At 41.3% G+C, this 27,124-nt stretch overlaps 1 protein-coding gene across 1 annotated transcript in view; it reads left to right on the forward strand.

Annotated features, from left to right (window-relative positions):
• WIF1 (WNT inhibitory factor 1) overlaps positions 1–18,042 on the forward strand; it is a 69,227-nt gene extending 51,185 nt beyond the window's left edge. Inside the window, exons 7-10 of the mRNA XM_069955841.1 lie at positions 173–268; positions 4,676–4,771; positions 7,907–8,002; positions 17,624–18,042. Coding sequence (XP_069811942.1) covers positions 173–268; positions 4,676–4,771; positions 7,907–8,002; positions 17,624–17,745 — 410 coding nt within the window. The 3' untranslated portion in view covers positions 17,746–18,042. The remainder of the gene's footprint in view (positions 1–172; positions 269–4,675; positions 4,772–7,906; positions 8,003–17,623) is intronic.
• The last annotated feature ends 9,082 nt before the right edge of the window (positions 18,043–27,124 follow it).

A 27,124-nucleotide genomic window follows, 5' to 3' on the forward strand; every position in this document is an offset into this window, starting at 1 on the left:
ATATCCAAGAACAGGAACATAAAATATACAACCTTGATATTATTAATATTAGCATACAACCACTGCAACAACATAGCTTTCATTGGATAGGACACTACATATAAAGTATCTTCTGTATCCAGAAAGAAAATATTATTTGACCAAAAGTTTTCTTAATGTTTTCTCTATATAGCAAATTGTACTACAACTTGTTTGAACGGAGGAACGTGCTTCTACCCGGGGAAGTGTATTTGCCCATCAGGTTTTGAAGGAGATCAGTGTGAAACAAGTATGTGACCAGAAGCCATTATGCTGAAATTCTGCAATTATGTCCCCTTTGTCTGTGTTAGGTTAAACTGTAATAAATTGACCCCACCCCCACTGCAGCTTTCAAGCTGTTTTTATTTATGTCAAGATCAAAGAATTTTTAGAGATCTGGCATCAAAGCCTTTCACACATGCCACTATAACTGGGTGATGTTTGAAGCACAAATATATTGCCATTTTCCTATCTCTACACCACAATGCTCACATTTAGCCTAAGTCTCTGTATCTACAGGGTCTATATAGTTTGTATACAGGTAGACGCTACTAGAATTAATTTAATTTAAAATGGTGAACAGTATATACAGAGGGACATAAAAACTAGAAATATTAGTGTGCTCCTCTGACATTTTTAATATTTGTTTTTTAGTATTTATCATATAAAATAAATATCACATTGGTTTTATAGTACAGCTGTAATGTAATAATCTTTTTTCTATTAGGGTTTCTTTTATTATTTTTGCAAATTTTTTGGCACTCTTTTTTTCCTTTTTTTTTTGACCGCACAATCCTCTGATTACCAAGGGTTCTCAACTTAATTATTTTTTTCTCTGGACAGCTTATCAAAAAAATTATGGACACCTTATATTTTTTGTTAGAAACTGAATAATAAACCATAATATAAGTGATACCTACAGCTTAGAATACTGATATGAACAGGTTAGCATTATTTACTGTAAACCATAAATAGGATTGTAATTATCTGGGTCAGACTGGCAATGAAAAGCAGCCCTGGCACACAAACCCTACCAGCCCACGTACAAATCTCCCACACCTATTTCGCCAACTGTGCCGCACAAAAAAATTCAGATACGATCAGATACCACTCTGCAGACTAGATTCCCTAAATTAGTACCCAATGTAGTAGCTAACTCCTCCCAGTACTGTCCTACATACTAGTTACTCCCCTCGATAGTGCCCCCATATAGTAGTTAGGCCCCCAATGGCGCCCCATATAGTATCCAATCCCCCCTATAGTGCCCCATATAGTATCCAATCCCCCCAAAAGTGCCCAATATAGTAGCCAATTCAATCCCCAACACCCCCCCCAATATGCAGTGGCCTCTCCGTTCAATGCCCCATCAGAAAAAAAAAAACGTAACTTACCTTTCACCTGCTCTCCAGCAGCTCCTCTGCAGCACGTATCCTCCTCTCTCATCTCCTGGTGCAGACAGCGTGGTACAGAGATGCTGACTGCGCCTGATATCCCCAAATGAATTATAGAGGTGCTGCAGGTCACATCTTTATTCAAGGTTCTTTATTCAAACAGGTACAAAGGAAACTGACAATACAAAAAATCTCATAAAAACACTAAAAGCAATCCCAGACACAAAAAAACAGGCAAAACATTTTCCAGGGCTGCAAACCCCGTAAATAAACGAAACCTCTAATAAATAGAAGCAATGAATAGCTTAGATAGTGGTAATAGTAGTCAAGTAATATATGCACAACATGACCTGGGTGTTAAAGTGGTAAAGACAAATCATGAAAGAACATGCAAAAAAATACAGTATGTGAAACTGTGATGAGAAATGACCAAAGCTACATGTCACTATGATGTAAGTAATGGCGGGAAAGAATGGGGTGCCATCCAGGGAGTGTTCATGTTTCGTCCGTTCACCCGTACCTGGATGGAGTCCGGGTGAATGGACTTAATGCTTGGTGCTCCCCTAATCCCCCCAATCACTTATATTGCGAACACTCCCTCATAATGCCCCTACAGTGATCCCACTGACAAATTCCTCCTGTGCCCCCAATGTAGTAGTAATGCCTCCCTTACACACACATAATAATACCGCCCTGTGCTCCCATATAATAATAGTGCCAACTTGGCCTCCAATACAGTCCCCTGTGCCCTCATACAATAAAAAAAGAAAAAACAAAGGGCGACAGCGCTCCATGGCGAGGATCAGAAGGACAAGGTGCAAAGGGGTTAGGGGTGCACGGCAACCCTCACCTGATGTGGTTGTGCAAAGGGAGGCACAACACTCTGCAGCGTATAGATCAAGGACCGCAGCCACTCCCGATATCCAAAAGGAAACAAAGATACAAACAACCTCCAACTCCAGACTACACGGATTATGGGGGGCAGGTCCAACTTGAGATCGAGGCACAGTGAGTAATAAAAATGTTTTATTGTGGAGACTCAACGCGTTTCGGAACCGCACCGGTTCCTTTCTCAAGAGTCATGATACTGACAAAACAAAACAGCAATATATATCACAAACCAAAATGACATCAAAAGGGGGAGGGGAACTCAGAACCTCCCACTTCAATCAACACAGACACCTGTGACACCAATAAAGGAAGGCATATAGCCATATACTACATTACATAAAATACAACAATATATAAGAAAGAGTATATAAAAAGTATATATATATATATATATATATATATATATATATATATATAAAAATAAATAAATAATGTATATAAAATATATATATATGTATGAAACAAGTATATAAAATTAAAATTATACCTTCGTATTTTCTAATGTCTCATTTAAGCCATCTGGTGACAAAGAGCAAAGTTTAAAAATCGTAAGGGAATCGTATTGGATTTTTAAACTTTGCTCTTTGTCACCAGATGGCTTAAATGAGACATTAGAAAATACGAAGGTATAATTTAAATTTTATATACTTGTTTCATACATATATATTTATATATATTTTATATACATTATTTATTTATTTTATATATATATATATATATATATATATATATATATATATATATATATATACTTTTTATATACTCTTTCTTATATATTGTTGTATTTTATGTAATGTAGTATATGGCTATATGCCTTCCTTTATTGGTGTCACAGGTGTCTGTGTTGATTGAAGTGGGAGGTTCTGAGTTCCCCTCCCCCTTTTGATGTCATTTTGGTTTGTGATATATATTGCTGTTTTGTTTTGTCAGTATCATGACTCTTGAGAAAGGAACCGGTGCGGTTCCGAAACGCGTTGAGTCTCCACAATAAAACATTTTTATTACTCACTGTGCCTCGATCTCAAGTTGGACCTGCGCCCCATAATCCGTGTAGTCTGGAGTTGGAGGTTGTTTGTATCTCATACAATAAAGGGAAACCTAAAGCAGATAACAGCAGGTGCGAAGCTGCTGGTATTTACCTTTAAGCATTAAAGTGACACTGTCACCCCCTTTTTGCATTCTGACTTCTCTAGACAGGTGTTAATGGTAAATTTAGCAGTTTTCATAGCTTATTTTATATCATACATCATGGTGCTTGTTCAAGTAAAAAGTGATCTTTTATCAACTGCAGATTGTGCTAAGTGGGCGGGGCTTCACGGTAACAGCTCCACTTAACCCGCCCACAGCACCACAGTTACCCCCACCCATCTATGATGTCATAGGCACATCGGCCCCACCCCCTCGCCGACCATTGGGACAGTCTGGCCCAAAGGTCTAGGCCCCACCCCCTCTAGGTCGGACCATACTAACATGTTTCTAGGCCAGACCGGACTCTTCATCAGGTGCACGACTGGTCCGGCCTAGAAACGCGCTGTGCTGTATCCTTGTTTTATTGTTTTAATATACTTTTAAAATTAACGTTTTTATAAGCTATATACTCTAGCATCCTATTGGAGTTGGCTGTGCCTGTTGCACCTGTCTTTCTGGAGTGGAGGTCTGCATCTTTCTATTTGCTCTGGCGTGGGTATACAGGATAGGCTGCACATAAGTGTTTCCCTCTATACGCTTGGAGAGTTGTCTTGCACAATCACATCAGATAAGGGATTCCGCTGTTGAACTTTCCTACTTTATCCACCTCTGTTTTTATGATCCTGCACCATGGAGCACTGTCTTCTTTGTGTTTTCTTGTTATGTTCAGCCACCTCCTCCGCGGCAATTTTTTTTTTTTAAAAATACAGACCCTGGACTTTTCTTTTAACTATTCCTGCTCCCGCAGTGAAGGGAGTGGCTCTTTCCTTTTGTTTAGGCTTTCAGCCTTTGAGTCTCAGGTACAGGATCCCCTCAAAGGCGCAATTTCACCAAATCATCACACTGCCATAAATATATATGGTTCAAAATGTTTTTTATTAAGGTTTTATACAAAATATCAGTATAACATAAATATTTATACATATTTGTATTCAGGTTCCATTGGTGTTGAGGCACCTATGACAGGAAACAAAGGGGGGCCAAATTCATATTACTTTTGAACAGACATAGAGATAGGGTCCGGGCGTCCACATACTTTTCGTCATTTTGTTTAAACAGTATGTGGTTCCAGGTAATGTTGGTTCCATCAAATGTAATATAAGTCATGCAAATATTATCATTCCCTATATAAACAGCAGTTGTTGATGCTCTATTCATCTGGTATGTACCCTTGTGGGTTTCCTAAGGTAAATGTCAACAGCCATGCCGAAATGGAGGAAAATGTAGTGGCAAGAACAAGTGCAAATGTTCCAAGGGCTACCAGGGAGATCTGTGTTCAAAACGTAAGTTTAACATTTTAATTGTGAGCTTATCAGTAGTCTAATAAGCAGGGGCGTAGCTAGGATTCATGGGGCCCCATAGCAAAAAACTGTATGGGGCCCCCCTACCCTACCCTACACACTATTATATATATATATATATATATATATATATATATATATATACACACACATTTCTGGTGATGTGGCAAAAAAAACAAAAAATCCAGAAAGCCAATGTCTGCTTGTTCTGTCCATCCACTGTATGTAACTATAACAGCCTATGAGGAGCATCATGGTTATATACATAGGTGCAGGAGCAGACTTCCTTTTGCTTAACCCCTCATGTACTGCAGTGTGTAAGTGACCCAGTGTTCCCTTACATGCGACAACACAAACAAAGGGTTAATACAGAAGACAATTACTTTTCTCCTTCACTACTCCTGCACTGATAACCCCTGACCTCTGCAGGAGCACAGAGGTCAGAGGTTATCATAGAGCTAATTGTCTTGAGCTCATTAACCCTTTGTGTTGCAGCATGTAAGAGAACACTGGGTCACTTACACACTGCAGTACATAAGGGGTTAAGCAAAAGGACACAGGAGGCTCTTATCTTCCCTGGGCCCCCTCCCTCCACAGGCCCCATAGCAACCGCCTTCCCTGCCTCTATGGTAGCTACGCCACTGCTAATAAGTAGTTTTTAGACAGAAAGGAATAACTGAATATTGTGGTTTATTGGGCTTCTTCATATGGTATAATTAGTTCAATATTATGTCTTTTAATTTTACTTATATTTTAATATTTTCCTGTATGTTTATATTTAATGAAGTAATAGACAATATATCTAATTATTTCAGTCCCTCTTATTATGTATAAGGAACAATTCAGTGGGTACTAAACCATCCGCATTATTAGGGATCTGTCTATGTGGACAGTATAATAGTGATGTGTGAAACGGGCTCAAGACTCTGTGAAAAAAAAATTAAACCGTATAGAACCAATCCAGCATTTTCATATGAGACCCACCTCTCTCCATTCAACTTTATAAGAGATAGTAATGCTATGTTTACACGGAACAATAATTCGCCCGATTGGACAATTAACGATTTCGAAGTAACAATTTTTTTTTTATAACGATCAGCGTTTAGACGGAACAATATATCGTACGGAAAATTCGTTTTGCAATCGTTTTGCGATCGCATAAGCCTATCTCTCACATAGGAAAAATCTGTGAACGACTGTTTACACGGAACGATCTGCGATTTTTTTGCGAACGGCGATTTAAGAACATGTTCAAAGATCAAAATGAACGATTTCTCGCTCGTCGTTTGATCGTTCGCTGCGTTTACACAAACAATTATCGTTCGAATTCGATTGTCATCGTGCAAATTCGCACGATAATCGTTCCGTGTAAACGCAGCATAAATCAGCTGTGCAAATGTGCAAGGATTTACATGCACAGAACTCTTGAGAGAGTGCGCAGCTGACTCCTTTCTTTGCTTGAGAAGAGGGGAGACAGGGGGCGCTTCCTCGTGTGATTAAAGATAGCCCGGTGGATGGTAGCAGGGTCTTACAGGGATCCACTCACCTGGGTAGGTTGTGCAAAATTTAGGCACAACTCTATATGCAGCATAAAACAGTGTACTCCGCAGCTATACTGGGGGACGTCACCACCAACGGTGGGAGAAGCAAATGTAGGTGTGTAATCACCGATTACAGGACCAAGAGTCGAATCCACACCAGAATATAGTAAGCACAGGAGTATATAAAATTGCACACAGCGGTGCAGCCAGGAATCATCCAGAGGTAGATGGCATAATATATTCTTTATTACAACGCGTTTCGGCCCTATATCGTCTAACATGGGCCTTTATCAAGTATACAGAGCAGACACTACATAAGAAATATATAGGCACATCCTGATGACATCATGTTGGGCTTCCAGGTCAGTGACCTCAGGAAGTCCAAAGACAGAGGTAAACAAACAAGAGCACATGGTGGACAGAGATGGACAGATATACACAAGTGGCCGGAGTAAACAAATGTATACATATGGCGGAGATAAACAAATAAATAAATAAATATAAGCACATGGCAGGTACAACAAATGTGTAAACAAAGGGCATCGGCCCATGAGTCTCATGGTATTCCAAAATTATAAGTCTATGAATTCATAACCAGTTCTTGCCAAAAAATCAATAAAGTGAATAAACGGATAAGCGACCATGTGTTTCCACATAAACAGCAGGATTAGGCCGCACGCACAAATAATGATCGGGCCAGCCGACTCTAAAATGTACATAGTCGGCTGGCCCGATCATTATTTGTGCGCGCGGCCTAATCCCGCTGTTTATGTACAGAGTCGGCTGGTCCGATCATTATTTGTGCGCGCGGTCTAATCCCGCTGTTTATGTGGAAACACATGGTCGCTTATCCGTTTATTCACTTTATTGATTTTTTGGCAAGAACTGGTTATGAATTCATAGACTTATAATTTTGGAATACCATGAGACTCATGGGCCGATGCCCTTTGTTTACACATTTGTTGTACCTGCCATGTGCTTATATTTATTTATTTATTTGTTTATCTCCGCCATATGTATACATTTGTTTACTCCGGCCACTTGTGTATATCTGTCCATCTCTGTCCACCATGTGCTCTTGTTTGTTTACCTCTGTCTTTGGACTTCCTGAGGTCACTGACCTGGAAGCCCAACATGATGTCATCAGGATGTGCCTATATATTTCTTATGTAGTGTCTGCTCTGTATACTTGATAAAGGCCCATGTTAGACGATATAGGGCCGAAACGCGTTGTAATAAAGAATATATTATGCCATCTACCTCTGGATGATTCCTGGCTGCACCGCTGTGTGCAATTTTATATACTCCTGCGCTTACTATATTCTGGTGTGGATTCGACTCTTGGTCCTGTAATCGGTGATTACACATCTACACTTTCTTTGCTTGGATATAATGACTGCTGGCCCCTTCATCAGGACAGGAGACCCTTTCTAATTCTGTACATGATTGCAGATTTCCGTGATGGGACCCATGCTTGTCAGACATTTATGGCTTACTTGTCCCCGCTACTGGTTTTAATATTATTTCATCAGTAATATAAGAGCTAACATTTATAATCTTACTTTGTTTTATGCAGCTGTTTGTGAACCCTCCTGTGGTTCACATGGGACCTGCACTGAACCCAACAAATGCCAATGCAAGGAAGGCTGGAATGGTAGACATTGTAACAAAAGTAAGTCAGAACTTTGCTTCCTTTTTATTTGTTGGACTGATGGTAACACCTTTTCTCGAAGAAGCAGTTTTATTTATTACTCATTATGCAACTAGTCAGACAGTATATATAATTCAGCTAGTATTACCTTATTCAGATGTTTATTTCTATTGGAAAATTCCTGCAATCCTTCACTTGGGTCATGTGATCTCATAATGACCCCCTGGACAGGGACAGTTTTAGGCTAAAGGTCCTATAACATTATCATTTAACGACTAACGATAAACGATCGCAAACGAGATTGTTTATCGTTAATCTGAAATCGTTCACCATATTACACAGAACTTGAGCGAACGAACATGGAATTACAGCGAACGATTAGCTTACGATAAACGATAATTTTAGGTTCAGATCTAGATCAATGACATACGAACGATTTTTCGATCGTTGCCTGCAATTACACAGAACGATTATCGTTTAAATTCGAACAATAGAACGATTTTTTGCATGATAATCATCCCATGTAATAGGGCCCTAAGTGTGGCCCTGGTCATACTTGAAGTTGGGGCCTCAAAGGCTGAGGCGTAACATTTTTAATAATATGACTAATGTTATCTTTGAAACCTTAACCTCTTCTGCCTTTTGCCAAGTGGTCCCTGTTACAAACTAACATACTGTGATGCTAGATAACCAGATTGTGAGCAAGGTGTTATGTACCAGGTGGTAGTCTCCGCCTACTATCATTATATTACTGATAATAGTGTGCTGCAAGTAGTAGTGAACATTGCAAAAGCTGGCCCAAAGGCCAGATAGAGGTGGCAGTGGTTATTGCTCCTGCATCTAGGATGTTTCTTGTGTGCTACCGGGTACTGAATAATGAATCACACTGTAATTGAAAGCATATGATGATTAGCAAAAGTGTGTACAAGTGGAGGAGATGTGGAAGCAGACTTGTGATAACAGATATTTTGCCTTAGGTGTACACAGTTTTTTTTCTAGGCTAACTTATATTCACCATTGTGTAGTTTATTTAATAATAATTATTTGCAAAAAAAACCTAAAAAAAATTAAAAAATCTGTGTAAACTTATAGAATGTCACATTTACCATATAGTGCATTACGTAGATGCGGGAACCCCCAAAGGTTACAATACTGCATTTTTTTCCAATTTCACTCATTTTTATTTTCATAAATAATATTTTGGGGGTTCCATCATACATGTTATGGTAGATAGAAAAATAAAAGCACTATAGTTCTTAGAAATCGAGGAGGAATAAAAATGCTAAAATTAAAATTGACATGGTCATTTATGCCATGGAGGGTTCAACGCTAAGGCTAAATGCACACTAGACTGGTTTGGTGCATATTTTCATTGTGAAAACTTACACAGCAAATGTGCAGCAGATTAGAGTACATGTGATTTTTGAAATCTCATCTATACACAGTGAAAATTTATTGACAGAAATCTAAAAAGTGCAGCATGTCAATTTATGTTGCGGATTTTCCAGTTGAAAGCAATGGGGAAGGTAAAATCCCCCCAAAAATCTGCCAGGTTTCCACAGCAAACTCTCACCCAAATCTGCATGAATATCTGTATTGTACCGATTTGCTGCGGATGTTCCCGCTGCAAATAAGTCAAGTAGACAATTACCCTAAGATGATGGCACTAGGCATGCAGGTTCTAAAATCCAAAGCTCTTGAAAAGCAAGCCTTAGCCTTTGCAACCGGTAATGGGTCACACAGTTCAACATTCTATTTTTTTGCCTATTTAATGATTAGGAACAGTCTTGTGGAATTCATCAGTCTGACAGTAACAAGTTGTGGTTCTTACCTACAATTTGTGCCTGATGTTCAATTGCACCTAAACAACAATTATTTATAGGCCTCTTACACCCTCTAGTGGCCACTGTGGTGCACAGCTGAAGTGCTTCAAACCTACCCAAGTGACATCAAAAATAAAAGTATACACCAACATTGCCACAGGGATATGCATTTCCATGAGCACTGCAAGGCAGGGGACAGCAGCACCACCAAACATAATGGTCCCTGCAGAGACTATGGGGGAGAATCATCAAGATGCGCCCCTGCTGTTCTCCAAGGAAGAGGTGCACATTCGCTCCTTTCCCATGGCATACGCCAGCCATATAACCCGCTCGACTGAGAGGCGTACATCGGCTTTTCCAAGCACCCAGAGGGGTATGGAGTTTAAAGGCTCATCTCTACCTGCAAGTTTAAGGGGGAACTCCAGGTAAAGGGGGGGGAATAAACTTGAAAGGAGGGGGGATGAAACATCACTTACATATGTATCCCAGTTTTGAAACTACCGAAAATCCATTTGCTTTGGGGGGTGTTGGTCTGTATTGAGTTTCGGTACTTTCTGGTTGAGCAGTTCTACTTAGTACTACAGGTCCCAGAATGCATTGCTTTCCCTCAGCTGTTCATCACAGTCCTCCACCCTGCCCATTCCCCGCCCAAATCTGTTTCAGAAAATCTAGGCTGTGTTCACACATTGCAGTTTCATTGTGTTACTGAATTATTTGCAGTACTTTATTTGCCCACTGCTGATGATCTTAGTATAATGATTGTCCTTATGTGGCTAAATACATATATCCGCTACACCCCCGATACACACTTGGAGCATGGAGCAGACACCAGTCTTTCTATCCACATATTATACCTGTTGTGTTGTCATACACTTAATAAATGCATTAAATATAGTCACAGACGGTCTGTCCCCATTATGCTATAGGTGTAAGAGGACATTCTCAGAAATGACAACACATGATGTATAGGAACCATACCAGGTGCAGCCGCACCATTCGGATAAACAGATTAGACATTCATAAAAGAAAAAATGCAAAGTGGGTATAACATCCCAACAGGGATGACTCACGTCCCTCCTTCCTCCGTGTGCCAGTAATGATGATTCTACAGCCCCACATTGCACACAGTTACTACCTGTAACACTGATAAAGTAAAGAACTTTTTAATATTATTTTTTTTCTTTTCATCTCCACGCACATATTATGATCAAGCATCTTTTATCTTTGAGGTTGAGCCCCACAATAAGGACTTTATCTGATATTATCTTACATGGGATATACTGTGTATGCCTTGTTTTATAGTCTGGCATTGGCAGTGCCGGCTCTGATCTTCTGTGCTGTTTTCTATCATTTAATTGTGTTACTGCACCATTTTTGTGAATACACTGCAGTACTGCAATGAAACTCCAGCATGTGTGAACATAGCCCTAATTTCACTGCAGTGTTTTCCACAATAAGTAAAGTTTCAGCACCTGCTTCTGCCTCTCCTTGCCTGCTCAGGAGTAGGATGGAGGGGCTGGTCAGAGATGATGAATCACTCATTGGATTGGGGGATCCAGCCAAGGTTCCTGTGACATCACACCCTGCCCCCTGTCTGCATCATCAGCCTGATCTCAGCAAACGCACAATGTGAGACAGAGGCATGTATTTTTTGTCTCCTAAGGGGGATAGCAGAAGGAGCAGGAGACAATGTGGATTGGCACAGAGGTCATTTTTCTTCACTTCCTGGATTTCTATCAGCTACCAGTGTGGCAGAACTGCACAGATATGGTAATACATTATATAGACACATCTTATGGGAAAATTAAGTGTGTCATAACAAAGTACAATTAGTGTCACAAAAAATAAGACCTCATATGAGTCTGTTGGTGAAAAAAAATTAAAATGCTATGGCCTTTTAAACAAAAATGCAAAAAAAATCAATTGGCTCAGTCATGAAGGGACCTAAACGGGACTACTGATAACCAATATCCATAAGCATCAAACAATATATATATCCTACAACAAAAAAGAGATGCTGGACAGTGCTCTTAAATTACTCACCCAACGCTGCGTTTCGCCATACAAGCTTTGTCACCCTTGACAAAGCTTGTATGGTGAAACGTAGCGTTGGGTGAGTGGTATTACCAGGCAGAATTAGTCCTATACCTGGAGGTGCAATAAGAAAGTGTATACTTAAACCTCCGGGTATAGGACTATTCTGCCTGGTAATACCACTCACCCAAGGCTGCGGTTCACCATACAAGCTTACATACAAGCAGCGTTGGGTGAGTGGTATTACCAGGCAGAATAGTCCTATACCCGGAGGTGCAATAAGAAAGTGTATACTTAAACCTCCGGGTATAGGACTATTCTGCCTGGTAATACCACTCACCCAAGGCTGCGGTTCACCATACAAGCTTACATACAAGCAGCGTTGGGTGAGTGGTATTACCAGGCAGAATAGTCCTATACCCGGAGGTTTAAGTATACACTTTCTTATTGCATTTTTTGTACCTAATATTTTACTTAAGTCTGCACTTGCAGTTACACATATATATTGTGTTTAAGCACCTTTTGAGTACCTAATTTACCAGTGTATACGCACATATTTGGTTTAAGCACTTTTGATCATCCGTTTACTAGCATATGCGCACTTTTGTACCTCCTGGGGTTGATTGATATACCATCAATTTGTACCTAACATGTAGGTTATACACTATTTATTTTTTCTTGCCTTGTAAGCCATCCAATGTATGTATGTACTGTATCATTTTATGCTTTCCATTTTTAATATGTTTTTTTAAAAAAAATGTATGCAGCAATAAAGAATTAATTGATTTAATAATTTAAGAGCACTGTCCAGCATCTCTTTTTTGTTGTAGGATATATATATATATATTAGTCATTAAGGGGTTAAAGGGCTTTTAACACCATAGCTATTTGTTAATTATCCACAGAATTAATTGTCTATGCAAGTAACAAAAATAGCTAGCACCCCTATTGACAATGGATAGAGGAGAAGTCGCGTCTCTACACCGCCACTCCATTCGCGATCTAGAGTCTTATTCTCAAGATCATGGGGTACCAGCAGTCAGTCCTCATTTACCATGCTATGCTGTGAATTAATGCAGTAATACAATCCCTTTATTGCAGGTTTGTATAGCAGTATCACACTGATTTTTTTTTTATAGTAAAAGATAAAAAGTTTAAAAGTGTAGCCCTAATCTAATACTAACACAATCACAACTGTAGGGTATTGAAAGCTGTTAGTGAGCCAATAGGTCTTGCAGTTTACAGTACTCAGTACGCTCTTCATACAAAACCATGTTGTTAAATGGACAGACACTACAAGAACAGTGGCCTAGATTTACCAATCTTAGGAAAAATACATGTGCCCATAGTAACCAATCCCAGCTCATCTTTCATTTCTCAGGTTTCCCTGGTTACTTAACAATTGAGCTGTGGTTGGTTGCTTGTAGTTTTGTCTAAGAAAGATTGCTAAATCTGGGCCCATGTATTTCTTAGCAGCTAACATGTTGATAGATACCAGATATCAGTAACTTAATAACGCTGTCAGAAGCCGGCCGGCTTCCAGCACCTCTGGAGTGTGCGGCCGGTCTCCTGACTACGGCGTCCCTGGGGCTGAGACTCAAAGCCCCATAAGTATCCTCCCCTGTCTATGATGCCTTGCCTGTGATAGTGCCTAGTTTACTAGTGTATCTTGACCTAGCGTTTATTCCTGCATTGCTTTTTCTGGCTATCTGACTTCATGCTCTTTTTGACTATTTGAGTACCCTCCTGGATTCTGTTTTGTGCTGAGCTCCTCCTGTGCTTTTGACTCAGACCTATGACCTTTCCTTATTATGTTGTGTATTGTTTTGTTCTGTGCTGCACTTTAGCTGAGAACAGGGTTTGCCGTCCAGTTGGCCATTTAGGGCTTCTGAGGCAAGTAGGCAGGGACAGCGGGGCAGGTGCCAGCTTCAGGGCTCACCTGTCCTTGTGTCGTCCTTTCCCTGATTCCTAACAAACACTTTAAGATGAGCAAAAATATAAAATCTGAAGAAAGATGCCAAATTTTACATTTTCCACTGATGAAGATGGAGCCCGACTAAATAAAAGCATTAAAAACATAATTTCATCCAAACATTTTGCGGACCTTATGCGTCCACTGCCAAAAACAGGATCGGATCCCATAAGAGAACCAAGAAAACTTTTTTTGTGAAATGGACCTCACACAGACTGTAAATAAGACCATTTGTGTGCAGCCTTAGACCATATTCATGTTTTCTTGTCGTGTTCATTTCACAAACACAAATTCATCAGGTCATGACAGGTCCCTGTAGCTTATATGACTTAATATAAGCAATTAAACAACTGAATGCTTAGCAAAGGGGGACATGGTAAAAGCTGTCTTCTACCACATGGATCTGTCATAAACACCCACTGACTGTGAATTACCATTTCCCACTGTCACTGAAAATGTAAGAGGTCGGGTTCTTTTTACCTCTATGAGTTCAGTATAAGAGGGGCCAGACCACCACAGAAGTTTAAACTGGCAGGGAAGTTTTGGCTTTTGTCCAGTGCAAGCTTTTAATCTGATGATGCTGGCAGATAATGATAGGTACTATTATGGAGTGTGACAGAACGTAAAACAAGCTGGTACTTATGTATTCATGCCCTGTGCAGAACTGTTTACCAGATCTGTAAGTATGCTGAACAAACAGCAACATGGCTTCAGATTCATAATATACACATAGTAATAATAAAACAAGGGTACAACTTTAAAAGAGCCAGAAATGGAACTTTGCTTGAAAAAAAGAGTTCCACTGCTGGCAAAGTCATTTGCTCCTATAAACCTGAAATACTTGACGAAGATTTTGTGACAAAAAAATAGTGTTTTCAATTTGCGGGCATCAGCCAGAAAGCCAGGGTTCTGTCTACATTTTCCAATTAATTGTACATCTGATATCCTAGAGCATAAGTTACCTTCTGATAGTAACAGCGGACAGGAACACTTCTCATTAGACTTATTTTTATATTATAGAGTCTTTGATACAACTTGACATAATTGCATTTTACCATCCATAAAGCATAAAAAAGTAATTCCAACATACTTACATTATTTTAATTTACCACAATAATCACTTACATCATCCAAACCAAGGTGACATAGATATAGTGCCAAAACACTGGAAAACCTCCTCCCTCCTAGATCTCCTAAGATCAACTACTTATTGAAAAGTGGAGGTGTATAGAAATCACAGGAAGTGAGCCAAATAGTGGCAGACCATGTAAAGCTACAGGCCTGAGGCCCATAGCACATAAAAAGTCACCAATGCTCTGGTTGCTCAATAACCACTGAGTTTTAAACCTCATCTGGCAAAAAGAAGCGTCTTCCTTGCACTGATCCTTATAGTGCTAGCACAATAGCATATCCTGTGGTCGTATTCCAATACCTTAGTATTTTTGATGAAGTCAAGGGCTTGTTTGTACAATGTCCTCTCCGTCCCATCAGATTTGGAGTAGGTTAGAAGTATGTTGGGAACGAGCTGGCCGGCAGCTCCACTACAGCTAACAATCTGTGTGTTGCATGCAGTCCACAAAGTTCAAGTGACGTCACTCCTTTCGTGGGTATGGTGATTGGTAAGGGTCAAGCTTCTAACGCATTTCTCAAGTCTTGGCCACCTTTGCCACTGGACTGCATGCAACACACTGATTGTCGGTTGTAGTGGAGCCGTTAGCCTGGGCCCGCTCTTAACACACTTCTAACCTAGCCCAGATCTGAGGGGATGGAAAGGACATGGAATAAAGAAGCCCTTGACTTCATCTTAAAGAGTCACTGTCGTATTTTTTTTTTTTTTGCAGAAATCAATAGTCCAGGCGATTTTAAGAAACTTTGTAATTGGGTTTATTAGCCAAATCTGCCATTATCTGCATGTAAAAAGCCTTTTCCCAGGTCCCCCCCTCCTTCCTCTTTTTCATCCACTCTGAAAAATCTGAAATTTGTGACTTGTTGCAGGAGACGTACCCTGTCTGCTCTAGGGAGAGGGGAGGGGGGAGGAGGAAGGAGGGAGTTAGCCGGCAGCAGAAAGCAGATAACAGAGGATTACAGGCACTGAGCTGGGTGACAGCTGTAATCTGAGCTCAGACAGGTCACTGGTGATGGTCAGAACAGATAACGGGTGAGGGATTTGTAGATTAACTCTTTGTTGTCCTGTTTTGGTCTTTTCTTTAGCTCTCTCCATAGGAGAACAATGAAGACAGGGGGGGAGAGCTTCAAACTGCTTTTTAATGATAAAAATGCATTTTTCGGATAATAAACCCAATTACAAAGTTTCTTAAAATCGCCTGGACTATTGATTTCTGCAAAAAAAAATTTCACGACAGTGACACTTTAAATGCTAAGGTATTGGAGTACGGATATAGGATATGCTATTCGGCTATCACTATAGGGATGAGTGCACCGCAACTCGTTGTAGCGATGTATACTATTATATAAGAGTTTTCATATATATGTATATATATATATATATGTGTATGTATATATATATATATATATATATATATATATATATATATATATACATTCACACATAGGAGTTCGGGACTCCTATAGCTATACAGCACCATACAACATATCTGCAGTAAAGGAGATACATTACTACTTGCAGACCTTAAGTAAGGGAAGATTTATCAAGATGCGCACCAGGCATACGCCACGGAAAAGGGTCAGACTTCCCCTTTTTCAGTGACATATGGCGCCTGAGGGCGTGGCAAGGTAGGGAGGAAGCATGGCTTCATCCCACCCCAGATTTATCATGATTTATCCCCGCTCGCATACATATGCCTCTTAGTAAATCCAACCGGGGGAATAGGGGGCGGGGCTTTATTTAAGATTGGCGTACTCATACGCCAGTCTTGATAAATGTCCCCCTTAGTGTTTTCATCAGAATAATGAGTAAATGTGATATAGGCAGCACTAACTATTCAATAATTGCTGATGCCAGTCAGATATTGGTGTTAAATATCTGTCAAATTGCAGCTGTGCTAGGATTTTCCCTTGCAACAGCCTCTAGAGTTTACAGAGAACTGGGTACAAACCCACACACCATATTGCAGCGTATTTTCTGCTGCGATACGCAGCAGATTAGATCTAAATAACTGAACACAGCATCAAATCTGCACCATCAAATCTGCTGCGTATACGGTGTGTGTGTTTGTACCCTAAAATGGAATCGTTGAATCAGTTCTGTGAGTGTAGAAGTCAGAAACCATGTAATCATGGATCAATCCTGCCTTGTTTAAGGATGTAAGGGGGGTTTTTTTATTGCCCAAATCTTAAAGAAATGACATTTTGAAGAAATTTCTCTTAATACTAAAATGTTGCTAAATGATGAACTTTATTTTATCTACATAAGATTGGATACTTATTTTCATTATGTGTGTTACCTTCCTCCTTGGTGCCGGTCCCGTGCTGTTAGTCACAGTAATCTTCACTCCAATGCACTGTTAGGAGTACAGCCGCATCATCAGCCTGATCCTTCTAATGATAATGGAGTGGACCGGACAATGTGGCAGTGCTCCTAACAGTGCACCGGAGCGAAGATTACTCCAACTTACAGCGCGGGACCAGTGCCAAGGAGGAAAGTAACACACATTTCTTTCTCCTCAGCATTCCAGGTGCTATCAGGCCATCAGCAGGTTAGATTCGTCTCACCTGCAGATAATTCCCTTTTGCGTTTTTTTTGACAGCACAAATCTTTGAAAATATTTGAAAAGTGCGAAGAGTGACAAAATGGTATTTTTTTCTAATGTACGTTCTTTTGATTTTTTTTAGGGTATGGAGGCAACCTTATGAATGGCATGAGACCAACGGGCACCAAAAATAGACAGCACACACCTTCACCTAAAAGGCCAGAAGACAGACATGTTCCCCTTGAGTCTAATTATATCTGGTGAATACAGGAACATCAAAGAACACAGCTTACGGCTTCCATTAGCTTCACTTGTGTTGGATGGTACATTGCAGTTTATTGGTCAAAATCTCACAAGCATCATCATTATGAACCAATGACATAACATTGACTTATGTGTAATTGTTGTATGAGTTTAGTGTTAACCAATAGGTTTCGGTTTCGTTCTGTTTTGTATTGTCGTCTTAGTGGTTCTTACATCCTATGTAATATATGTTCATTGTTCAGTATTCTAATAAATATAATTATAAAAATAATAATAAATCCCAACTTTAAGGAGTGATATGGCCTAGGATTTTGTTTTACCAATTTGTATTACTTTTTTAGGTTTTTAACTCTACAGATTGAGTTTACCTATTCACACATGTGTCCATATTCTAAACGTGAATAGCAACATAGACATGGAAAAGGATTTAAAATTAAGATATTTATATTTCAATCTAAAGGCCAGATATAATCTTTTTGTTTCTAGACCACTTGCTTCTAGTATGTGGCAAATAATGTATTAGTATATAAAATGCAGAAGACACTATTCATATCAAATAAACTTTATTCTATACTAGAAAATGTACCTGGCGCTGCCCGGGTATTACATGTCAGTGTGTTAATTGGATTTATTCCAAGGTCGCCCAGGAGTCAAATCTATGCCCTTGGTTTTTTTTTGTTTAAGGGGAAATGGCCAGGAGCCCTATATACACTATATACCCCGACAGTTCAGCACTGTTTATGTAAATTGTGGCTTATGCACATTAGATATACACAAAAAACTTTAAACATTCGAAATACTTAATAGCCAAACTGAGATGTCATGGGATCAAACTGTATACAGAGCCTGGTTATATACAACATTGGCAGTTTTATATACAGAGCCTGGTTATATACAACATTGATAGTGTTATATACAGCCTGGTTATAAGCAACATTGACAGTGATATACAGTATACAGTCTGGTTAAATACAACATTGGTAGTGTTATGCTGAGCGTGGTTATATATAACATTGGCAGTGTTATATACAGCCTGGTTATATACAACATTGGCAGTGTTATACAGTATACAGCCTGGTATACAACAATAACAGTGTTAAACTGAGCCTGGTTATATACAACATTGGCAGTGTTATATACAGCCTAGTTATATACAACATTGGCAGTGTCATATACAGCTTGGTTATATACAGCAATGGCAGTGTTATATACAGCCTGGTTATATACAGCATTGGCAGTGTTATATACAGCCTGGTTATGTATAACATTGACAGTGTTAGTGGAGGTCCTGTATACCTGTAGTATATAGTTGGTGGAGGTCCTGTATACCTGTAGTGTATAGTTCTGGGGTCCTGTATACCTGTAGTGTATAGTTTGGGGGTTCCCACCTCCCTGCCATAAGTAAGGTGTGTGTGTGCAGAAAACTTGTAGCTTATAATAATAAGTGCATACACAATACTACATCATCATAATCTGGCCCTCTTAGGCACTACCTTTCATCCTTGGTGAGGACAACACAGAAGAGGTTTCAAAGTTTCTAATACTGTATACCCCCCCTTGCAGGTAGCCCCTGTACTGTATACACCCCCCCCCCTTGCAAGTACTACTATACTGTATACACTCCCTCCTGGCAGGTAGCCCCCATATTGTGTACACTTCCCCCCTGCAGGTAGCCCCCATACTGTATCCACCCCCCACCCCTGCGGGTAGCCCCCATACTCTATACACTCCCCCTATTTGTAGGTAGCCCCCATACTCTATGCACTCCCCCCACTTTATACACCCCCCTTGCAGGTAGTCCCTATACTGCCGCTGCGAGTATGTCAACAGCCCGCCCTGTTAACCCACCGCCGCGCCGCTGGACCTTATACATCACCTGGTCCCTGCTTTGGCTTCCTTCAGGGATTCCTGGCATGTCCCGCTTGGCCAATCAGTGCGCTGCCCAGCCGCATCGCCCGCTTCCAACTGCCATTACAGCTGCAGCGCTAATTATATCACCTGTGTGTGCAGTGTGCAGATTCTCCCATTCATCTCTATGGGGCACTCTTCCCCCTCCCCCTCCCCTCCTGTACATCTGGTGGTCACGGGACCTTTGGTCTAACCTTCCCAGGCACCCAATGTATCTGTGGGCCAAATTTGGGGTCAAACGGTTCAGGCGTTTGGAAGTCTATAGAGGACGGACAGACAGACAGACTTTCATTTTTATGATATAGATAAAATAAACGTGTCACATGAATTGTATGCAATTCATTTATGTCATGCTGTTTGTTATTATTTATTCTCCCTACAGTGGTATTATTTTAGCTATTAGTTATCATTTTAGAACTACAGGATTACATTATTTGGTCTCTGAATGATGGCAATGTTTAAGTATTGTCTTATTAGTGGTATTATTTAACCACTATATGACTATCTAGTTTGTCTTTATATTGGAATATTATTTGAGCTCTGTATTGCAGAAATTACATACCTACTCAGGATCTTATGGCAGTCTCTATTTCTACTGCACAACCATGCCCTATTGCTCAAAGAACGTTGTTTTCCCAGTTGCGGTGCAACAAGCATGCTTACCTCATAGGCTGCTTCTGATTTGATGTCATGAGGCTTACTATTTAATGCAAATGTGTCACCCCCAGTAACTCACACAAAGCTACTGGTAGCATTGTGCAGGCTGTAATACAAGATATGTGCAGGCATACCTTTTAAATTGATGGTTGCACTATTACTTTGATTTAAAAAAAAAAAAAAAAAAAAAAAAGCTTTTCAATCCCACTGTGACAGTGTCAAACAGCAGGGCCTAGTGTTTCAATTCCATAGACCTGCTCCACCTCACTGTGCTTGTGTCCATCCTGTCTCAATGAAAGTAACGCCCCTACTCTGGATAACGCCACACAGCGCCAGCCAAACCTCGTGCAGGCTGTGGCATTGTGAAGCCACTAGATTCCTTAGTATTAATGTTGCTCTGATAGCTGCATTACTGTACCTCATTTTTGGCTTCATATCAGGTTTCTGATACCCTAATCTGAATTAAACTCCAACTTTAACGACTGGAATCACCCCTAACAACATCCATGGCTTTGCTGCATTTTTTTCTTGGCTGGCCTATTGGACTTCATGTTACAGCCTGGAGACTCAATCCTGATTTCTGTGACTGTTCGTTGTTATCTTTGCCTGCACTGCTGGTACTAAACAGCTGCTATTTTGCCATCTATAAAGCTCTAGGCAGCTATCTGTGCTATGTGTTTCTACTACTGTATGTGTGGTGTGTCCCCCGTAGGTGTTATATTGGAGGGACAGCCGGTAACTTGCTACAGTATGTGTTGTAGTGTGACACCACTCCTGTGGTGGATGGCGGAGATACAGCCTGACCTTATTATGTTGTCACGTGACGCCAGAGGCAGGTGGGCACACAGGTGTGATGGCATGCCTACTTTTAGCTGATAAGGCCGGGTGTACCCTTTTCCCCTGTGGTAAGTGTCCTGCCGGGTTGCTACGGGTCCCTTTGGAGAGTGTCACAGATGATAAAGTCACAGATGGCCAAGGCGGTGTAATGACCCTCCCGGATAGTTGGACCCGCCACCCACAGAAAGAGGAAGTGTCCCAAGGTTGCGGTGTACAGGCTGTGTAGGTGGTGAGGAATGATCACAGACTCTTGAGATAACGTTGAGTTGGTTTACTACTTGGTTTACTAAATGTGCAGCAGGTAATACAGAAGATCTTTGATATACACTTGACAAAGTTCCAATACAGACTTGAACATAAGACAACTGATCTGTGAGATAAGTTCTGAGTAGGAGATATTTGTGTTGGTAGAGTTGTGTTGAGGTAGAGTAGCAGAGAGGAGGATGCCGTAAGAGTCTTAACCCAAGTAGAAATGTGCTCTGCCGGGATGTTGGAGGATATAGAAGAATACTTGTAGACGAAGAACACCAGTGCCTTTGTATTGACCTTTGATTTCAGTCTTCACTCCACCTTATGCCCACTAGTGTTGGCTGAACCGTACTAATGGGTAACACAGGTCCCAAACCTTGTTACCTGGGCTGAGTGGAATGCTGAGGGTTCCCTGCTGACACCCGTGCTGCGAGAGGGAGTTGATAGGCTTACTGCAACTTTGCTCCACCCGGATAAGTTCCTAGCTCTTTGGCTCTATAGCGGATACTGTCCTGCACTGTGACTTATCCTTGTCCACGGCGTGGGTTGAGGTTGTCTTTTGGCTCTTTTTCCTCTCCTAAGAGCTTTAACACTGCATAGTGCTTTGTGTGGATATTTGAGAGAAAGTTGGTGACAGTGTGCTGTCTTGCGGAGTACTGGCTAAGACTGAACTACGGGGACATGGCAGAGGGCCAGTGTCCGGACAAGACTGCTGTGGAGAGCTATAAAGCTTGCGTCCTTCCTCCACACTGTCCCAAACGGAAAGCTCTTGCTCCTCCCCCACCCAAGGGACTGACTTCCTCTACAGGGTGTAGGGTGCACTATGAGTGAAAAGAGTGCAATAGAAGAACAGAGAGAAAAGGTAATAGGAAAGGAGAAAGCAGAAATCCTACTGGTTCACAGATTCTGGTACACATAAAGGCTATGTTCACACTACGTAAAAAACACGACGGTATTTCATAACAATGGCCGTATTTGCGGAAATAACAGCCGTTGTTTGCGCAAATACTGCTGTTGTTATGAAATACGGCCGTGTTTTTTACGTTATCAGTGTGAACCCAGCCCAACACAATAACCCTTTGCGATCCTTCAGCTGTGCAACTTCTATACATCAATACATAATACAGCGACATCTAGTGGTCAACCCTTAATACTACTTTTACTATAATAAGACCACAAAAACTACAGACTTTTGCGAAGGGTGTATATAATAGTAACACCCCTAGTGGAATACCACAAATGCATATAATTCTGCCTCCTGAGTGATATTTTCCCCATCATTTTCTGCAAGCTTGTTGTCATAAGCAGCAGTTCATTTATCCTTACCTGAGTTATTGGGGAGTTGTAACAAATCATGATGGTGTTCATGCACCAGTACTTCCCTGAAGTAAAGTGTATGCAATGCAGAAAGATGTAAAGGCTCTATCTGTTGGGTGAAAAAAAAAAAACAGTTTTTGGATAGCAACCTAAAACATGGAGACAACAACCTATGCCCAGCCTTGGAGGTACGTTATAACCTTTATTTAAAATAGAGGTTGCACAAACCTAGGGCCCACTGTAGTGAACTGGCTGGTCACATGGGCTCTTGCCTGGACCGCACAAAGCACACATTTTTTCTTTTTTAAATAAATTAATTTGCGAAGGGTGTATATAATAGTAACATCCCTAGTGGAACACCACATATACATATAATTTTGCCTCCTGAGTGATATTTTCCCCATCATTTTGTGCAAGCTTGTCGTCATCAGCAGCAATTAAAAATAAATTAATATCTGACTTGGAATTCTGCATAACGTGGTATAACATTATGCATAGCAATAGAGACTTAGGGGGAAATTTATGAAAGGGTGTAAATATACACCTGGTGTCAACTGCCCACAGCAACCAATCACAGCTACTCTTATATTTTACTAGAGCTGAAAGATGTGCTGTGATTGGTTGCTGTGGGCAGTTTACACCAGGTGTATATTTACACCCTTTCATAAATGTCCCCCTTAGATTTAAAAATTCACTTCTGTTCAATGTTGGAGCTGTTTTAAAATGTATAAGTCTTTGTATAATGACTGTAAAATCACGTTCCTTCATACATGGCCGTTTCTAGAGGCAGGCGGGGCGGGCAACCGCGCGGGGCGCCAACAGCTTGGGGGCGCTGGTGGCACCCCCAGGACCTCACTTAGCGGCGTGCACCCCCGGCCATCAGCCCGCCCGCCCGCCTGGCCACCTCATCACCTGCCACAACCACTGGACCTCCCGCTGGACCACCCCTCCCCCCCCCCCGGACGGTGCTCGGCCGAGCGCTCATCACCCGGCAGCAGCCACCCCCCTCACACATCGTCTCCACAGTGACGTCATATCACTGCGCTGGAGGGAGATGTGTGCGGGGGCGGTGGCGACCTGCTTGCTCCTCACAGGCCGGAGGAGAAGAACAGAAGACAGGGACCTGCTCTTTCTATTGAGGTGAGTATAATGTTTTTGTTTTTTGTGTGTGTGTGTGTGGGGGGGGGGGGATGTTGCAGAGCACAGGGGAAGATTATTACTATGGGGGGCAGAGCACAGGGGGGGTTATTAATATGAGGACAGCATGGGGGGATTGTTACTATGGGGGGCCCAGAGCGCAGGGGGGGTTATTAATATGAGGATAGCATGGGCGGTTTGTTACTATGGGGGCAGAGCACAGGGGGGGGTATTAATGTGAGGACAGCATGGGGAGATTGCCACTATGGTGGGGCAGAGCACAGGGGGGGTTATTAATATGAGGACAGCATGGGGCGGATTGTTACTATGGGGGGCAGAGCACAGGGGGGTTATTAATATGAGGACAGCATGGGGGGGATTGTTACTATGGTGGGCAGAGCACAGGGGGGGTTATTAATATGAGGACAGCATGGGGGGGATTGTTACTATGGGGGAAGAGCACAGGGGGGTTATTAATATGGGGACAGCATGGGGGGATTGTTACTATGGGGCTGAGCGCGGGGGGGTTATTAATATGAGGACAGCATGGGGGGTTGTTACTATGGGGGGCAGAGCGCGGGGCAGATTATTATTATGAGGACAGCATGGGGGGATTGTTACTATGGGGCAGAGCGCGGGGGGGTTATTAATATGGGGACAGCATGGGGGGATTGTTACTATGGGGCAGAGTGCAGGGGGAATTATTATGAGGACAGCATATGGGGATTGTTACTATGGGGGCAGAGCACGGGGGGTTATTAATATGGGGACAGCATGGGGGGATTGTTACTATGGGGCAGAGTGCAGGGGGAATTATTATGAGGACAGCATGGGGGGAAATTTTTACTATGGGGACAGAGCACAGGGGGGGTTATTAATATGGGGAAAGCACAGGGGAAATATTTTACTATGGGGGCAGCACAGGAAAGGATTATTACTATTGGGACAGAGCACAGGGGGATTATTACTGTGGGGGACAGCACAGGGGGCATTATTACTATATGAAGGCAAAGCAGGTGGCATTATTACTATATGGGGGCACAGCAGGGGATGCTACATACGGGGGGCAACCCACATACCTACTCACTTTACTGCACATGACACAAAAAAAGTGGAAGTTGTAAAAGTGCTGAGCCTAAAATGTTTGTCTGACAGGTTCACAAGAGACAAATTGTTGCTGCAAGAAATCATCATGGTGGTCCAGGCCAGAAGGAGAGGAACCAAAGGGACATCACCTGTGAGTCATTGAATGACTTTTTTTTGCCCCGAGTCGAAAAGGATTGAATAACATGGCTCTATGCCATAATATACACACTGCTTCTCCCTAGTAACACTCTTAGCAGGATTCGCCCTGTAGTTCAAATTACCTAGAAACAGCCCTGCCTTCATATTGCAGAAGCATACTTGAGGTTAGCAATTAATTATTGTCGAAGGAGGCACCATTCGGTTTATCACCTGGTTAATACACTGAAAAAGGGTGACCTGGGAGGGAAGCAAACAGGAGGGGAAAAAACAAAACACATTTATAGCATTTGTCCTGGAAAAAGAGTTCGCAACTGTACAGACAGATTAATTTAGTAAGCCAGACTTAAAGGGCAACTTTTTTTTTCGTTAAAATAAACTTGTATCAAAAAGTGACAGAAATTTGTAATATACCTCTATTAACAAATTGGAAGTCTTCCAGTACTTATAAGCTGCTGTATGTCCTACCTGTCTATATTTATGTCTATGACATACAGCAGCTAAAAAGCCATTAGCCCCCACTACCTTCCCCCACAAGGTCTCCCCCAATGTGCTGCCATTTCTGCTACAACTGCCTGAGCATTGAGCACCAAGTGTGCCATCAGGGGTGGGGCTAAACACAAAATTCCAGCCAGGGCATTGGAAGGATGCTTGTCCCATCCACCTGATGACTCATCCGGTGACTTCACATTCACTGGAAGGAACAGAAAGTCAAAATATTTACACATTTAGGCTATGGTCACACTACGTATATTTGAAGCTGTATGTTTGAGGCTGTATAGCAACCAAAACAAGGAGTGGATTGAAAACACAGAAAGGCTCTGTTCACATAATGTTGTAATTGAGTGGATGGCCGTCATTTAATGGCAAATATGTGCTGTTATTTTAAAACAACGGCTGTTGTATTGAAATAATGGCAGTTATTTATCGTTATATGGCGGCCATCCACTCAATTACAACATTATGTGAACAGATCCTTTCTGTGTTTTCAAGCCACTCCTGGTTTTGGTTGCTATGAGGACCTGACATGAGGACCAAATACAGCCTCAAATATACATAGTGTGAACCCAGCCCAAACATCACATTACAGAGGAAAGCAGAGCTGTCATGTGACCCAGATTCAGAACACAAGGTGTGATTTATCATGCTCTGCAGAACAGCGAAAAATTTATTTTTTCCGCACTCTTTGCCACTCGTGCCAGGGTGGCAGATAGAGCCAGAATGATGGGTGTAGCTGTGTAGTAGCTTCCATGTGAAAAATAAAAAACAAAAGTATACCTGCCACATGGCTCCCTGGCAGTTGCTCTCTCCTCCTAAAGCTCTAGTTGGTCCCAATAGTTGCTATTTCCAAGTAAAGAGAGCCTCGGATGTAGGCAGCCTGATACACAGTTCAGCTACCTGCACCACTCTTCTCTCCTGTTTGGTTCCAGACATGTGACATCAGCCGTATATTATAGAAGACATGTAGCTGACATTACATGTCTGGGCCAATCGCGGCTGAGCAGCTGGTGACGCGGCATAGGGGGGCCGGCATGAGGGACGGATGGAGCGGTTTGGCCGGCCTCCAAAATACGACATCATTGTTACAAGATGGCGGACGGGGGTCGACACGAATGCGATAAGTATAATGCATCTTCTTCACAACTTCCGCTGATGTGTTGTTCTGACAGAAAACGGATGATCAGCATAGACATCGCTATAATGGAACTGGCATTTACAGTAGAGTTGGACCAATAAGTATATAGTATACATTAGTCGCTTAGGCTGGACATCTTTAACATAAAATTCACAACTTATAACATTTCTTAATGTCTGATGAAATTATGCAATATGTTCTACAGATAACAAATAAATGTTGCTAAACTTTCATCCTTTCAAAATTATTTTTTGGAAGGTACCAAGCTTAAAAGCCAACAATATATGAAACACACAAATGCTTTCTGCATTATGATGAATTTATGACATGCAAAAACTCCACTCTATACTCTTGCATATGAACTCTAAAAACTACGTTAAATTTATCTTTAGTTTC

Source organism: Dendropsophus ebraccatus, chromosome 1 (assembly GCF_027789765.1).
Source record: "Dendropsophus ebraccatus isolate aDenEbr1 chromosome 1, aDenEbr1.pat, whole genome shotgun sequence".
In the NCBI taxonomy this organism is placed as follows: domain Eukaryota; kingdom Metazoa; phylum Chordata; class Amphibia; order Anura; family Hylidae; genus Dendropsophus; species Dendropsophus ebraccatus.